Source organism: Nannospalax galili, unplaced genomic scaffold (assembly GCF_000622305.1).
Source record: "Nannospalax galili isolate Female #2095 unplaced genomic scaffold, S.galili_v1.0 scaffold1206, whole genome shotgun sequence".
Taxonomy (NCBI): domain Eukaryota; kingdom Metazoa; phylum Chordata; class Mammalia; order Rodentia; family Spalacidae; genus Nannospalax; species Nannospalax galili.
In genome coordinates, this window is record NW_008355162.1 from 1,697,189 (window position 1) to 1,713,008 (window position 15,820).

General features: G+C 51.6%; 1 protein-coding gene across 1 annotated transcript; it reads left to right on the forward strand.

The window, feature by feature from the left end:
* The first annotated feature begins 1,593 nt into the window (after positions 1 to 1,593).
* On the forward strand, positions 1,594 to 15,208 carry Grm6 (glutamate metabotropic receptor 6). The gene is made up of 10 exons (XM_029555633.1): positions 1,594 to 2,079; positions 3,760 to 3,976; positions 4,270 to 4,405; positions 5,625 to 5,779; positions 6,771 to 6,911; positions 7,014 to 7,214; positions 8,268 to 8,413; positions 8,503 to 9,126; positions 11,693 to 12,004; positions 13,573 to 15,208. Exons 1-10 carry the CDS (start codon positions 1,594 to 1,596, stop codon positions 13,768 to 13,770), a joined length of 2,616 nt encoding a protein of 871 aa, XP_029411493.1. The 3' UTR covers positions 13,771 to 15,208.
* Positions 15,209 to 15,820: the final 612 nt, after the last annotated feature.

Sequence of the window (15,820 nt, forward strand, 5' to 3'; positions counted from 1 at the left end):
TCCTGTCCTCATCCACTCATCCTCTTCTGTTATCCTCTACTGGCCAGTTCTCCCCAATGGCTGCCAGGGGAAGTGCTGGAGGCCTTTAGGTATGTACATTCAAGAGGGCTAGTGGGGGGTGGTGAGATGGCTCAATGGGTAAAGGTGCTCCTTTCCAAGCCTGACCTGAGTTTGATCCCTGGGATCCACATCATGGAAGGAGAGAACCAACTCCTGCAAGTTGTCCTCTGAATTCTACACACATACACACATGAGCATGCACACATAAACATAAACACACACACAATTAATGAATAAATAATATAAATAACGGTGGAAAAGCCTTTTTTAAAAAAAACAGGGGGTTAGTGGCCAGGATGGAGCAAGTGTGTGTGTGTGTGTGTGTGTGTGTGTGTGTGTGTGTGTGAGTGTGTGTGTGTGAGAGAGAGAGAGAGAGAGAGAGAGAGAGAGAGAGAGAGAGAGAAAGGAGAGAAGGAGAGTCAGAGATGGGGTTGGGGAGGCAGGGAGACACAGAGAGTAGAACAAAAAGTTTCCAGAACCACAGCAAGATAGGTAGAAAGAGAAATCAAGAAACAGAGAAAAAGGTCAGAGAATTTCAGAGACTGTCTGCAACCCCTCTGTCAGGAGGAAATGTTCTAAAGACACCTGTGCTCCTCCCATGAACTATCAGACCACTGAAAGGATTGACCCCAAAGAATTAAAATTTCCCCAGGAATCTTGTGCTAGGAGAAAGAAAGGTTGAAGCCTGGTGCCAGCCAGAGAGGAAATTTGTCTCCTGGGAAGAGATTTTACACAGTTCTGACAGCTTGTGAGACCACCTTGCAGGAAAGCCTGGAGCTCAGACCATAGTGATGGATGCAGCCACATCTTGACCAGAGGGCTGAGCTGTGCCTATCTCCAAGCTCTATTTAAACTCGAATCTCATCTCTGGCCCCAGAAGATGGGCTTAGGGGTCACTGGACCTCTCTGTTTGCGCCTCTTCCCAATGTGGCCACATTGGATAAGTCTCTTTTCTCTACTTTCCACTATTATCTCTTTAATTGGCATGTTGGGTGCCGTGGAGGAGTGTTGTTTGTTGGTATTGCATAATCTAAAGATTGTGAAGAAACTGACCCAGGAATAGGGAGAGTGTGGAGAGGTGGAGAGCGAGCTTCCTCCACCCCTGAGCTCTGGAGGGGGCGTCTCTGCCCTCACCCGCATCCCTCCCCAGAATCCTTAAATCCTCTCTCACTTGGGGCCCTCTGTGTGCATCTGTCACAGACTTGTCCTAGAGCCAGAGGCTGGCGTGCAGGTGAGCTTGGCCCTGGAGGAAGCTTAGAGTACATTGGGGTTGGAAGAGGAACCCAAAGCTGTGGTGGGTAGAGGCAGGACTGGAGGGATGGAGAGGGTGATCCAGCAGGGCAGGGGGACTCTGGTGACTCGGTTCAGAGAGGATGGGAACAGCCAGGTGGAAACTTGGGACAACTAGCCCAATTGCCAACTTTTCAGTCACCAACATTCCCTGGGTTCTACCCAGGATCTCAGAGACCCGCTCCCTTTCCGTGGTCCCGGGGTGGGGTCTGCATCCCTTGGCTTCCTGCAGCCCAGGAGCGGATGGCGCGGCTCTTCGCGCTGCTGCTTCTGGCGGCTTGGTGTCTGTCCCAGGTGGGCGTGATGTGCGGCGCCGGTTCGGTGCGCGTGGCGGGCAGCTTGACGCTGGGTGGCCTGTTCCCGGTGCACGCGCGGGGCGCGGCGGGCAGGGCATGCGGGGCGCTGAAGAAGGAGCAGGGCGTGCACCGGCTGGAGGCGATGCTCTACGCCCTGGACCGCATCAACGCCGACCCGGAGCTGCTGCCTGGCGTGCGTCTGGGCGCGCGGCTGCTGGACACCTGCTCGCGGGACACCTACGCGCTGGAGCAGGCGCTGGGCTTCGTGCAGGCACTCATCCGAGGCCGCGGCGACGGCGACGAGGCCAGTGTGAGCTGCCCCGGGGGTGTCCCTCCGCTGCGCGCCGCGCCCCCCGAGAGCGTGGTGGCCGTAGTGGGCGCTTCGGCCAGCTCCGTGTCCATCATGGTCGCCAACGTCCTGCGCCTGTTTGCGGTGAGGGCTGCTATCTGTCGCCGGTCCTGCCCGCCAGATGGCTGATGCCTCTTTTCTTCTACTTCCTTATGGAAGAATTTCTGCTTTGATTCCCCCAGTTCGTCCAGATTAAAAAGTTGCTGTCCATTGGGGCAGACCAACTTCCCAGCCCCACTTTTCTGCTCTGAGGTCTGCCTGACTTGCTCAGGCATCTCTGTGTGAAGGTTGTCCCCTCCCCCAGCAGCCTGTGTCTTGAGCCAGGTTGGCCAAGGGCAGCCTGAATTTCAGCTCCCACTTGCCCACTCATTCTGGATCTGCGGATACCCTGCACAACCGTGCAAGGTACTCCTGCGTGATGAACTTCAGTTTTCCCTGGAACTAGACCCATCCTCCAGAAGTGGCAGTTGGGATGCTGCCCTGAGCTAACCCTGAGATGGAGCGTCCTGAAAGGTCTTTTGTGCCTTTGCTCTTTACCAGCCTCATTGAAATTCAGTTTCAAGATGCCAGCCTTTAACTGGCTCAGGGGAGGGGGCTCTGGAAGTAGACTTGAGCTCCCTCCTCTGGATACAGTGCTTACCTGCAAAGCCCTGAATGGTCATCTTTAGCGAGGATCAGGGGCCCTGTGCTCCTTGCAGTCTGAGAGGGGTCCAAATTGGGGGGCACAGGACCCAGGGACTAGGAGGCCTCTAGCATTAGAGTTTGGGGGGGTTCCTTATAGTACACATCCACTGGGGATCGTGGATACAGTTTACTGCTGCTGGAGGGGAGTGTTAATTCACAGGCAGCCAGTTCTCTGCACCCCTTTCTCTGGTTTTGGCTTGCTTGCTTCTTGTTTGTCTCTGACCCTCACCAGTCAAGCCTCCCCCTTCCTCCCTCTTTTCTTCCTTTCTACCCCCTCTCACCCACTGCCCTTTCCCATACTGTCTCCCTTCAGACCACCCTAGAACATCCTCAGCTCCTCCTCCAATGCTCTGCTTGCCGCTCCCTTTCTCTCAGGATGCCATCTTCTCGAATGTGGCTCTTGCCCCCGCCCAGTTAGCCCCCTTTTCCTGTTTTCTCAGCTGCGCTCTGTGCCCCCACATCCTTTCCCACTCTCCCAGGTCTCCCATTCCTCCTATATGGCTCAGCTCCATAATCTCTGCCATTATTCCTTCTAATGCTCAGAGATCAAACCCAGTTTCAAACAGGCCTCTCCACTAGGCTGCCCAGCCTGATAACACCCTCCTCTCCAACTCTCTGGTCTGCTCTGTTCCTAAAACAGGGGCTGTCACAGGCAAGACTGCCCTTTTATGGGAAGCAGAAAGACATGCTTTTCTTTGAGAAACAGGGTCAACAGGACACCCTTCCCCCATGGCCATGCCACTTCCCCTGAGCTCCAGTGTTGTTTGGTATGCAGCCTGTACAACTAACTATAAGTGACAATCCTGCTGTAAACTCTGGACCCTGGAACCTTCCAGACATCATAAGGCCCACTCATAGACTGCCCACTGGCTCCATACTCCTGGTCCATGTGTGTGGCCACGCCAGTCAGTCTCCAACTTTCTCTCCCAAACTTTCTATGTCTCATCTGTATCACAACTCTCTACTGTCCCCCAGCTCTGTCCCCCAATTGTCTGTGCCCCATCCTTGTCCTCAGTTCCTATTTCCACCTGACTTGGGGACCTCCAGCCACAGCCCAGCTGTCTGTCCTTCCTACTTCAGATACCCCAGATCAGCTATGCCTCCACAGCTCCAGAGCTCAGCGACTCCACGCGCTACAACTTCTTTTCCCGAGTGGTGCCCCCAGATTCCTACCAGGCCCAGGCCATGGTGGACATCGTTCGGACATTGGGGTGGAACTACGTGTCCACACTGGCCTCCGAGGGCAACTATGGCGAGAGCGGGGTTGAAGCTTTTGTGCAGATATCCAGAGAGGCTGGTGAGCTGAGGGGCAGAGCTGGGTCCCAAGCAACAGTCTACCAACAGAGGGGTGAACCAGGGATCATGGGATAGGGCAGAGGCAGGGACCCCTGTAGCTATCCCTGATGGCACTCCAGGAAGGCAGGGGCCCCTTTGGAGGATTCAAGCCCTCTTATAATCAGGTAGAGGCTGAGAAAGATCTCAGCCTTGCAGACCCCTGTCAGGCCCTAGGCAGTTATTGCAGTGGTGGCCAGGTGGGTACAGGGAAGGGTAAGTGGGACAAGAGCTGACTGTGGCATCCCTGACACCCAGGAGGAGTCTGTATTGCCCAGTCCATCAAGATCCCCAGAGAGCCAAAGCCTGGAGAATTCCACAAAGTGATCCGCAGGCTCATGGAGACGCCCAGTGCCCGGGGCATCGTCATCTTTGCCAATGAGGATGACATCAGGTAGGACAGATGGCACACTCCATCACACTCCATCTTGGGCTCACTCTGAGAATCCTTACCCTTCCTCACCCTCAGTCATGAGTGTCTCCCTTCGTACCCCCATACTCTTCCTGGTGTCATCTAGAGTCTGGTGCCCCAAGGTTGAATCAGGCATGACTAGGTGACAATGCTCCAAGCCGGGCCCAGGAAACACAAGAATCATGTCTGTTTTTATGGCTCACTTTGGGAGAGAGCCCTTTAGATAGACTTAAGAACAGGAAATGTACCACGAGGAAGAGTCTCAGGGGCAGTCTGGAGGATGTGGACAGTAGGCTGCTGACCTATACCTGAGTGGTCCAGAGCCTGGAAAATTGGCCAGAGACATTTGGGAATGGGGTGGTTCCTGCGTGCCCTTGATTTTCCACAAGGGAACTCTACATATTAGCTCATTTTCTTTTACTGTAACAAAATACCCAAGCCTGGGTAACTTGTGAGGAAAAGATGTCTATTTAGCATACAGCTTGGGAGGCTGGAAATCCAGCAGCATTTCAGGAGCTGTGCTGAGGGCCCATGTTGCACTACATTTGACAAATGTCATCACTGAGGGAGAGAGTAGGAGAGGGAGACATTGCATAATGGGACAGGAAGCAGGATGGGGGGGGGCTGGACCCACTCTGTTATACCTACTTATTCTCACAAAACTATTTTATCTCTCCAGAGGGTGAGGGCACTGCCCTCAGTGACCCAATAAACTTGCATTAGGCCTCATCTCTTAAAGGCCCTACCACCTCCCAGCATCTCCACACTGAGGTCCAAGTTTCCCTCAGATCAATGTTAGAGACACTCAATCCATCCAAACCATAGTGCCATCTGAAGCCTAGTGTGGACTAGGATAGAGTGGATAGAGAGCTCGGGAGGTGGCTCTGCTGGTAGAGTGCTTGTCACAGAAGCATGAGGACCTGAGATCCATCCCCAGAAGCCATGTAAAAAGCTGGGCATGGTGGTATGCTGCTTGTAATCCCAGCACTTAGGAGGCAGAGGCAGAAGGATCCCTGGGGTTCCTTGGCAGCCAGTCCAGTCAGCAGTCAAATCAGCATGCTTGAGGGCAATGAAGAGACCCTGTCTCAAAAAAACAAGGTGGATGGTGCCTGAAGGGCAATACGTGACATTGATCTCTGGCCAAGACCAAACTGGAGAAGGATCCTAGGCCTTCACTCACCCCTGGCCCTGTTCCTACCAGGAGGGTCCTGGAGGCAACACATCAGGCCAACTTGACTGGTCACTTCCTGTGGGTTGGCTCAGACAGCTGGGGATCCAAGATTTCACCCATCTTGAGCCTAGAGGAGGTGGCTGTGGGGGCCATCACCATCTTGCCCAAAAGGGCTTCCATCAATGGTAAGTTCAGGGGTGCGGTGTCCCTCCCCAGCATCCCTTCTTGGGGATGCTTATTTTGCATGTCTGTATGAGGAGTGCCACAGTCCAGCTCCTGTTTAGGATCCCAGATGCCGTGACTCTGACATTCTGTGACTACATTTCTGCAAACAGAATGAGACACATGAAGAAAAGGACTCTCCCTCCACCCAGGGCACGGGGAAAAGCATCCTTGGTGTTTTGTGTTTTTAAATTTCATGCATATCAATTTGTTTTGACCCAAAGTACTCTAAATTGGAAGACTGGAGGGAGAGAGAGCAAGGATGTGGAACATGTGTCCTGTTGATCAAAGTGTTGAGGTGTGCCTTGTGTGTCCCACACACACACATACACACCTGTGAGCATCTGGAAGAATCCAGCAGCAAGGGTTCACCTTACCATAGGTGTTCCCATTTTCCTGCAGATTGACCTTTGACGACATGCGTTAGGGCTAGTTCATGATACCCAGGACCCAGCAGAGAATGAGCTCTGCCTCCCGTGGATTCTTAGCTCTTCTGGGGTGTACATTTTCACACCCTTTCTTTCAGCCAGAACACATTGGTTGCCTGTGACAGACTGAACTGAGAGCAGTTTTAGCAATCAAGGCATTTCACCACAAGAGATCTGAACGTATATGATTTCAGGCATCCCAACAGTGAGCCAATGATGTTCTCAAAGTCTGGGACTCTGCTTACCCTTCTTCTCTGCCTTGCATCTTTGTGCCTGTGGTCTCATACTCACAAGATGGATGCTGAAGCTCTAGCTGTTACATAGTCATAACAGCATCCAAAACAGGACAGAGAAGGCAAAGATAAAACTCCATAATGATGAAAATTCTACCTTGGAGTCCCCATGTCTTTGAATTACAATCTAGAACTTGGTTACGGGGTCACTCCTGGATGTAAAGTGAACCAGTGACCCAGGGACACCAGAGAGGCAGCTCTGGTTCAGGTGCTCACCAACCCCCTCCTCTCAGGATTTGACCAGTACTTCACAACTCGTTCCCTGGAGAATAACCGCAGAAACATCTGGTTTGCTGAGTTCTGGGAAGAGAATTTTAACTGCAAACTGACCGGCTCAGGTAGCCAGTCAGATGATTCAACTCGCAAATGCACGGGTGAGTGCTGCCTGGAGTGGGGAGGGTGACATGGGAGAGTGTGGGGAGGCCAGGTCTGGCCTCTGGGAGCCAGGCATACTTCCTCTGGGCCTCCTAGGACAGGTGAGGAACGCATCGGCCAGGATTCCACCTATGAGCAGGAGGGAAAGGTGCAGTTTGTGATAGACGCTGTGTATGCCATCGCCCATGCCCTGCACAGCATGCACCGGGCTCTCTGCCCTGGCCACACGGGCCTGTGCTCAGCCATGGAGCCTACCGACGGGCACACGCTGCTGCAGTACATTCGAGCTGTCCGCTTCAATGGTGAGTGCCTGGCCTCATCAGGGTAAGTCAGCTTCCCTGGATTGCTCTGCAGGACCTGGGAGCAACTCAGGGTGGAAAGGGATACAGGATGGAAGAGGGGGCATTGAAGCTGATCACTGGAGAGTAAGCCAAATGCTGTCCTTTGCTTTTTAACCCTCCCCACACTTTAGCATCTTCTGAGCCAATTTGCAAAATTCGATGTTTGGGAACTGGAGGTTGACACATTCTACCTGAACCCCAGGGAGTCACATGTAGGCCCCCCCCACTGCACACAGCTTAGAGATTCTAAGACCCCAAGTGTGCCCAGATGGCCCCTGCTATGGATACATTGTGGACTCTGAGTCACAGGCTTCAGAATGCTGCTCCAGCCAGGCTCTAAGCTGCTAGAGAAAAGCATGGGGTTGATGTTGTCCCCTGAACCAGCAGAGGGCAGACAAGGCTGGGGCTCCAAGGACTGAACAAAAGGGAAAGGATTCCCCACAGTGGAGGTGACTTGGGGAATTGGGCTGTTCAACTACTGTTCTGCATAAAATTAGGTATACTCCACCAGATATTTACTGACACTTGCTAGTTTTTGTTTTTGTGAAAGGTATGTATATAGACATGTGCGTGTGCAGGGACCCACAGGTCTACAGAGGCCAGAGGAGGATTTTGGGTTCATTACTCTATCATGTATTCCTTTGAGACTGGGTTTCTTACTAAGCCTGGATCTTACTGAACTGGTTGCTTGGCAAGTCCCTGTGATCCTCCTGTCTCTGCCACTGGGACCAGGTGCTGGGATCTGAATTCGGGTCCTCATGCTTGAACAACAAGGGCTTTACCCACTAAGCCATCTCTCCAGCTCTGAGGGGCTGTTTTGTTCCCTGCCCCTTCATGGGTGTGAGGTGTCATCTCTTTGAAATTGTGTTCCTTGCCAAGGAGTGATGCGGAACATCTTTCCATGAGCTTGTCCATAGATCTCTTCCTTTATCTTGGCTGGTTCTCCCGGCTTCCCTAGGAGGATGGCTTTTGGGTCTGAAGAAGCAGCTAGGATTGATGGGCCTCTCCCTGCAGGCAGCGCAGGAACCCCAGTGATGTTCAATGAGAACGGAGATGCCCCGGGGCGTTATGACATCTTCCAGTACCAGGAGACTAATGGCAGTGCCAGCAGTGGCGGGTACCAGGCAGTGGGCCAGTGGGCAGAGGCCCTAAGACTGGATGTAAGTGGAGCAGTTCAAGCTCCAGGCGGAAGTGAGGGCCCTGAATTCCTGGTGGCAGAGGTCTGCAGCCTATGATCTCTCTCTCCCAGATGGAAGCCTTGCAGTGGTCAGGTGACTCCCACGAGGTGCCCCCTTCCCAATGCAGTCTCCCCTGTGGGCCAGGAGAGCGGAAAAAGATGGTGAAGGGCGTCCCCTGCTGTTGGCACTGCGAGGCCTGTGACGGATACCGCTTCCAGGTGGATGAGTTCGAATGCGACGCCTGTCCCGAGCACATGAGGCCCACGCTCAACCACACAGGCTGCCGCCCCACGCCCGTGGTGCGCCTCACTTGGTCCTCCCCCTGGGCAGCTCTGCCCCTCCTTATGGCCGTGCTGGGCATCATGGCCACCATCACCGTTGTGGCCACCTTCATGCACCACAATGACACCCCTATCGTCCGCGCCTCTGGCCGGGAGCTCAGCTATGTGCTGCTCACGGGCATCTTCCTGATCTACGCCATCACCTTCCTCATGGTGGCTGAGCCGAGTGCAGCTGTCTGTGCGGCCCGCAGACTCTTCCTAGGACTGGGCACCACGCTCAGCTACTCTGCCCTGCTCACCAAGACCAACCGCATCTACCGCATCTTTGAGCAGGGGAAATGCTCGGTTACACCGCCGCCCTTCATCAGCCCCACGTCGCAGCTGGTCATTACCTTCGGCCTTACCTCCCTGCAGGTGGGTCCCCAGACAGGAACCCTGGCTTCCGCCCCAGGGCTGCATAAACACAGCCTAGTGAAATGCCCATAGCACTTGGGAGGTGGAGGCAGGAGGATGAGAATTTCGAAGTTATCCTCAGCTACATAGCAAGGCCAGCCTGGGGCAACATGAGACATTGTCTTTAAAAAAAAAAAAAAAGCTTCAGAAAAGTGGGATTTCTGGAGTCAGTAATTTCCATTTGGAGTCCTGTGTTTAAAAATCAGCAAGATAGGGTTGGGCCTCAGGGCACCCACTTTTAGCCCCAGCAGTCAGGAGGCTGAGGCAAGCGGACAACTTCAGGCCAGCTGGGTCCACATAGCAAGTTCCAGGTCAGCCAGGGCTATACAGTGAGACTGTTTGTTTGTTTGTTTGTTTTTAAATCAGCAGGCTATAGTGTTCTGTTGTCTCTAGGATTGAGAACAACTCACTTGGGAACACATATGTCCACTGCCAAGTCCCTAGAGGAAGCTGGGTCATTGGGTGTGAAGGCTGAACATCTGACTATTTTACCCCCACAGCAGTGTAGCCATCTTTGTAAAATAAGCTTTTACACAGTTTGACTCACATATGAAAACAGGGCAAGGATGTATGTGACTGATTTTCCCACAAGGGAGTCACCACTGCCCAGGTCACTGGGGTGATGTGAATGGGAAGCCCAGAGCCCACCGTTACTGTGGAGTGTAGCACGTATTGCAATAGGTGGCTAGCATCTATCTCATGATGTAAAGAGAGTTCAAAATGGGGTTTAAGTTGCCATGGTCCTCCCTAAGATAATCCTACTATAGTGCTGGACAGAACTCCCATCCACAGGATGTTTTCAGTAGCGGGAACGAGGCTTGGGGAGGGTGCCTGGTGTGGAAGTGTACATCCAGCCAGGCTCTCTGGGTACTGACATTACCTGGCCCAGTGTTGACATGGCCCACTCTCCTGGGCAGATGAGTGGTTCTCTCTACCCAGCTTTGTAAACCCCACATTCATTCCTACCCATGGCTTTGACTTATGCAGTGATTTCGCAGTGCTTTTAAGGTGTTTGAGTCTTCCTCCAGATATTATGCCCAGAGCATCCTAAGAAGATGCCAGGAGACTCTCCTTACCCACTGGATGGAGATGCTTAGACAACAGCATTCCTAAAACCCCTGGGCTCAACTGCCTAGCCTATGAATGTGGACTCCCCACACTTTCAGTTTTTCCAGATATTTCTACCAAGCCGATAGATGTGTGGTGGTACCGCCCTGCTCCTTTAATTAGCCTTTGCAGAACTACTGGAGCACAAGGCCTTTGGAATCTCCTCCTCTGCATTATGTCTCTATCCTTTGCTCAATTTCTATCATTTTGTAGGAGTTTATTACAGGTTCAGCCACATGGACTGGAATCCATGCAGGTACATTAGAGTTGCTGGTCCTCCTGTGGCCATAAGTCTTGGGCTCTAGTTTCTACTAAGTGACTATTCGCCCCCAGCCAGAGAGCCTTGCTCTAAGGAGCCTCCATGGTGCCTTCCTGGACAGGGAGTGGGTTTTGTTTAACCAATCCCTTGTTGGTGGAGCTGCTGCCATTAGGTAGAAAATGTTCCTTCTGAGTGCATAAATTATTACAAAGGGGCCCTTCCTTTAGAGGGCATGGCACTGCAGATCTTGCTAGACTTCAGCCCTACCTACCCTTTAACCAGGCACTCTTGCACAGTGAACCCGCACTGCCATATGGGGCATCCTTCTAGCTCTCACTTTTATGCAGACATCTTGATACCTACTCCTCAGTTTCCTTTGGCTCAAGGTCATGTCTTTTTGCCATTAGGAAGGAACTGAAATGCCAGTTAGGCATTTTCTCAGTTAGGGCTTGTTATGGTTGACACCCTCCAGGGCACCTGCCTCACATCTTAACAACTGTCAGTGTATCTCTGGCCTATGATGTACCCATATTTTGAGCTTCACTGCACATCCACGCATGATCTAGTGGCATTCTGTTCAATAGTTCACTGGGTTTGAAGACAGGAGGGGGATCCCCCAGAACTAGGCTTGCTGTATCCACAGCTATGAGTAGGCTGCTGCTCTCATGCAAATGGAGTGGCAACGTTGTGATGATAGGACATCCCTTTGGGGACTGGCCTTCATCAGTGGCATCTGTACTAGCTGTTTCCCCAAGATGGCATCCTGTCTTCATAACAGATTATGAGGGTTTCCACTCTGGAGATGGAGCAACTGAGACTGAGGAGGTTCCAGAACCTCCTCTTGCATTTGCTAGACATTGAAGATACTCAGGTACACGGCATCAGTGTTTACAGAGTGGGCTCATCAGGTTACCCCTTACCCAATCAGCCCCAGTGTGGTCCATGTGCATCTGGAGCTGGCTTCTCTACCTGCCCCATCACAGGTAGGAATGATCCCTCCTGGGTGGTACTTCTTCACCGTGACTCTTTTAAGGTTGAGAGCCCTACTCAGACAGTCAAGAGCATTGCAGGGAGCCCAACCTGCTAGAATCCTAGATCAGGGACTGGAACAAGCTTGTCACTGGAAGACAGTGTGTTCTTGACATGATGTTGGTTCTACAGGTAGTGGGAGTGATAGTGTGGCTGGGGGCCCAGCTTCCACACAGCGTGATTGACTATGAGGAGCAGCGGACAGTGGACCCTGAACAGGCCAGGGGGGTGCTCAAGTGTGACATGTCAGATCTGTCTCTCATTGGCTGCCTGGGCTACAGCCTCCTGCTCATGGTCACGTGTACGGTATATGCCATCAAGGCCCGCGGTGTGCCCGAGACTTTCAATGAGGCCAAGCCCATTGGCTTCACCATGTACACCACATGTATCATCTGGCTGGCTTTCATTCCTATCTTCTTTGGCACTGCCCAGTCGGCTGAGAAGGTAACCATGGTCCTTGAGCCAGCTTTGCTGCCTTGTTTCCTACCCCTCCATTGAAGGGCTCACTTGTCCAGGAGCTGGGTCACACATTCCAATGTCTCATCATTTGAATGACTTTGGGTGGGCAGACCCTTTCATGTGCTTCAGTACTTGTCACTTGTCTCTCTGATATCCGTGTCTGTCCATTCACCCTTCCTCTTCCTCTGTCCACTCACCGTCCCTCTCTTCCTCTGTCCACTCACTCATTCTCCTAGCATTCTTCCTAACTTCTCATCCTCCACACTTTCTTTTTATTCACTTTCTTCCTATACTTTATGCCACTTAACTCATTAATCTAATGGTCCAGCTACTTGACCATTTTTCTGTCCATTTATTCATGAATATGGGACATTTGTTTGTTCACCTGTGTCATCTTTTGTTGGTCCATTTGACCCTTTATGAAAGCCTTGTTCATTCATTCATTTCTATATTTGAAAGCATGCCAAGTCATCCATTCACCCACCACCCACCCATCCATCCATTCATCCACCTATCCATCCACCCATCCATCCACCCATCCATCCATCCATTTATCCACCTATCCATCCGCCCATCCACCCACCCATCTATCCATCCATTAACTCTTATTCTCTGGTCCTTTTGGCACAGGGCTATTTTCCCAAGTGCCACTCTTTCCCTTTAAAAAATTTTTAAAAATTTAAAAATTATTTTTGTTTTTGTGTATGTTTGCCTGCTTGCTTTACATGCATACAGGTGCCTGCAGAGGCCAGAAGAGGGTATCCAATCTCCTGGAACTGGTGATTGTGACAGTGTGGGTGCTGGGAACTGAACCTGAGTCCTCTGCAAAAGCTGCAAGTACTCTTAACCTCTGAACCATCTCTACAGTCCCTCTTTTTGTTTTAAAGGAATTTTTTTTTTTTTTTTTTTTTTGTTTGGTCTTTTTGAGACAGGGTCTCCCTGTGGCCCCAGCTGTTCTGGAACTCACTATGTAAACCAGTCTGGCCTTGAACTCATGAGATCCACGTGCCTCTGACTCCTGAGTACTGGGGTTAAAGGTGCTGAGAGAGACAGAGAGAGAGAGAGACAGAGAGAGAGAGAGGGAGAGACACAGAGAGACAGAGACACAGAGAGACAGAGACAGAGACAGAGAGAACTCATACACATGGAGAGACACAGACAGACAGAGACACAGAGAGACAGAGACAGAGACAGAGAGAACTCATACACATGTGCCACGCTGTGAACTGTGGAGATCAGAGGACAACTTGGGGGAATCAGTTCTCTTTTTCTACCATTTGAGTTCTGGGAATCCATCTTGGGTAGTCAGGCTTGGTGGCAAGTGCCTTTACCCACTGAGCCCTCTGGCTGACTCTTCCCTCTAATAACCCACTCGGTCTGTCCCTCCACCCTCCTTCCTGTCCACACTGTGACTGCCACCTTTCGGCCTCCTGTGTGTCTCCGGCTGTGACCCTTCCCTTTGTTCTTAGTCACCTGACTCAAGTGACTGTATGGGGGGCGGGGGGATGTGAGAGAACAGAGCTGAGTCCTCCTGGTCCTCCTCCACGCCTTAGATCTACATCCAAACCACCACACTGACGGTGTCCCTGAGCCTGAGTGCTTCAGTGTCCCTCGGTATGCTCTACATGCCCAAAACCTACGTCATCTTGTTCCACCCGGAGCGGAACGTGCAGAAGCGGAAGCGGAGCCTCAAAACAACGTCCACGATGGCGCCGCCGCCCAAGAGCCAGAACCTGGAGGACCCCAAGTAGCAAGCGGCATTCCCACGGTCCTCCGGTCCTTTCTTTTCTTCCCCGGGCTTCACAGAGGAAGCTGTAAAGCGTCCTAGCCCAGTGACCAATCAGAGGCAGACTCTGACGACCATGCCCAGCTCGGAAGAGCTGGACTGCCATCCACCATGGACTTCCTCTTTTCTATGCGTGCCAGTCTCATCCTTCCACACCGCAGATCAGACATCCTACCAGGGTAGGAAACAACCGCTGCCAGGATTCTACCCGGTGAGAGGGATTAAACCGACTCCCGCTGGGCTGAGGTTCAAACACCATGAAGCCTGGGCCTGGCGGGGTGGGGTGAGATTTCTTTTGATCCACCACCATAACCTGGAGCCTGAGCTCGGTGTCAGAATGTGGAGAACCCAGCAAGAAATCTAGGGTTAGAGCTGAGCGGTGGGGTACAGTCTCCACAAGAGAAAACCTGGTGTTGGGGGAATTTGTATTCTGGACTACAGCTCAGGTAAACATTCTTCTGGCACAGAGAGAGTTGAGAGCCCTGGGGACAGAGGCTGAGCCTGAAGCCAAGAGGGGTGGGCAGGACCAGGGCAGGATTCCCTGAGGTCCCTTTCAACAGGCTCTTTTCCTTGGGGTCCTTCCCCCAGGGTGCAGGCTAATGTCAAGCATCATAGGGCTACTTCCCACTACTGTACATATTCCTTTAAATTACCCCCAACCTTACAAAATTCCGACACACTAGGGTGTTCTTATAAGAATTAAGGAACAGGGTGGCACTTGCTGCCCCTCTGATGGCTCAGCTGGGTTGTGCTCTGATAGTCCAGGACCAGACCTGTGTCTGGGTGAGGATCAATTCCAAGGTCATAACTTAGGATGTTTATAAAGGCTTTTCTCCCCTAATATGTCCTGGGAAGACCCCTCTGAAAAGTGGGTATGAGGCATGGGGAGTAAGGTTGGAATATGAGGTATACATTTTTTTTTTTTACAAGAAGCTGGGATTTAGTTAGATTTTGTTTCCCTGTTATATAAATGTATTTAGTTAGCTGTTTTTATTTATTGTCAGTTCTCCAGTATTTAATGTGTAGAATTAATTTTTAAAGTGAGCCACACTTCAAACAATGGACACAATGGACAGATGCACAGTGAGTTTCGACCTTGAGATGAGAAGTTTCAGCATCTCTTCTTCATCAACAAGCTTCCCTTTAACGTTTCTGCTGGACAGCATCTCCTTCTCACTTTGTGTATTCCTTGGTCTCTCCACAACCTGAAGCATGCAGTTTCATTTATTGAAAAATGCTTTCTGAAGCTCAGAACTAAGGCTTCTGTGCTGTGTGGGTCCTCAGAAGTGTGGTGTAGCAGGAGGCCTCCAAAGATGGCACGGACCCAGAGCCCTGGGATTCAGTGAGAACTCACTTCACTTCTTGGTCCGCAAATAGCCCGCCAAAAGGAGCCCACCCCTCCATACCCTGCTGGAGCCCAGTGACTGCTGACAGACTGCGTGGCGCGGACCAATCAGAAAATGATACGCTGACTAAAGGGGCTTAGGGGTGGAGAAAAGGGAAATATAAGGCCTGCCCCTCCTGCATTAAATGAGCCTGCAGCACCTCACCTAGTGCTTGCTTCTACCCAACTCCCTGGGTCTGTGTGTCGTGACTCCGCACCTCTTGCCCCCCCTAATCAGCAGGGGACCTGATCCAGGTTAGGGTCTTCACAGCTGGCCTGAGGAGAACCCGCAACAGTGTGGTATGTGTTCGAGTTTTCCTCCTGTAAGATCTCTTCCAGTCAGTGAGCTCTGATCTATGAATCGAAGAGTTTTGTGCTGTTTTCTTCATGCTTCTCCCAGTGTTGGTTCTCATGTATGCAGTGATTTTTGTCCTCTAGTTGAAAACTTTTCCATTTTTTTGTGTCTCTAGTTTTCTTTAGTCTATCACTTAGAGTGATTTGTAGTGAAAGTGTTTCCGTATTATATTAGTTACTTTTCTGTTGCTGTGATAAAATAGCATGACCAAGAATAACTTAAAGAAAGAACAGTTTATCTTGACTTATGGCTCCAGGTGAGACATTTGTGATGGCA

What these genes read in the sequence shown, in the direction of transcription:
- Grm6 (XM_029555633.1), top strand. Translation starts at nt 1,594, where the DNA reads ATGGCGCGGCTCTTCGCGCTGCTGCTTCTGGCGGCTTGGTGTCTGTCC. An exon ending in ACGTCCTGCGCCTGTTTGCG is followed by an intron (nt 2,080 to 3,759) that starts GTGAGGGCTGCT and finishes TTCCTACTTCAG; the next exon opens with ATACCCCAGATCAGCTATGC. An exon ending in GCCAATGAGGATGACATCAG is followed by an intron (nt 4,406 to 5,624) that starts GTAGGACAGATG and finishes TGTTCCTACCAG; the next exon opens with GAGGGTCCTGGAGGCAACAC.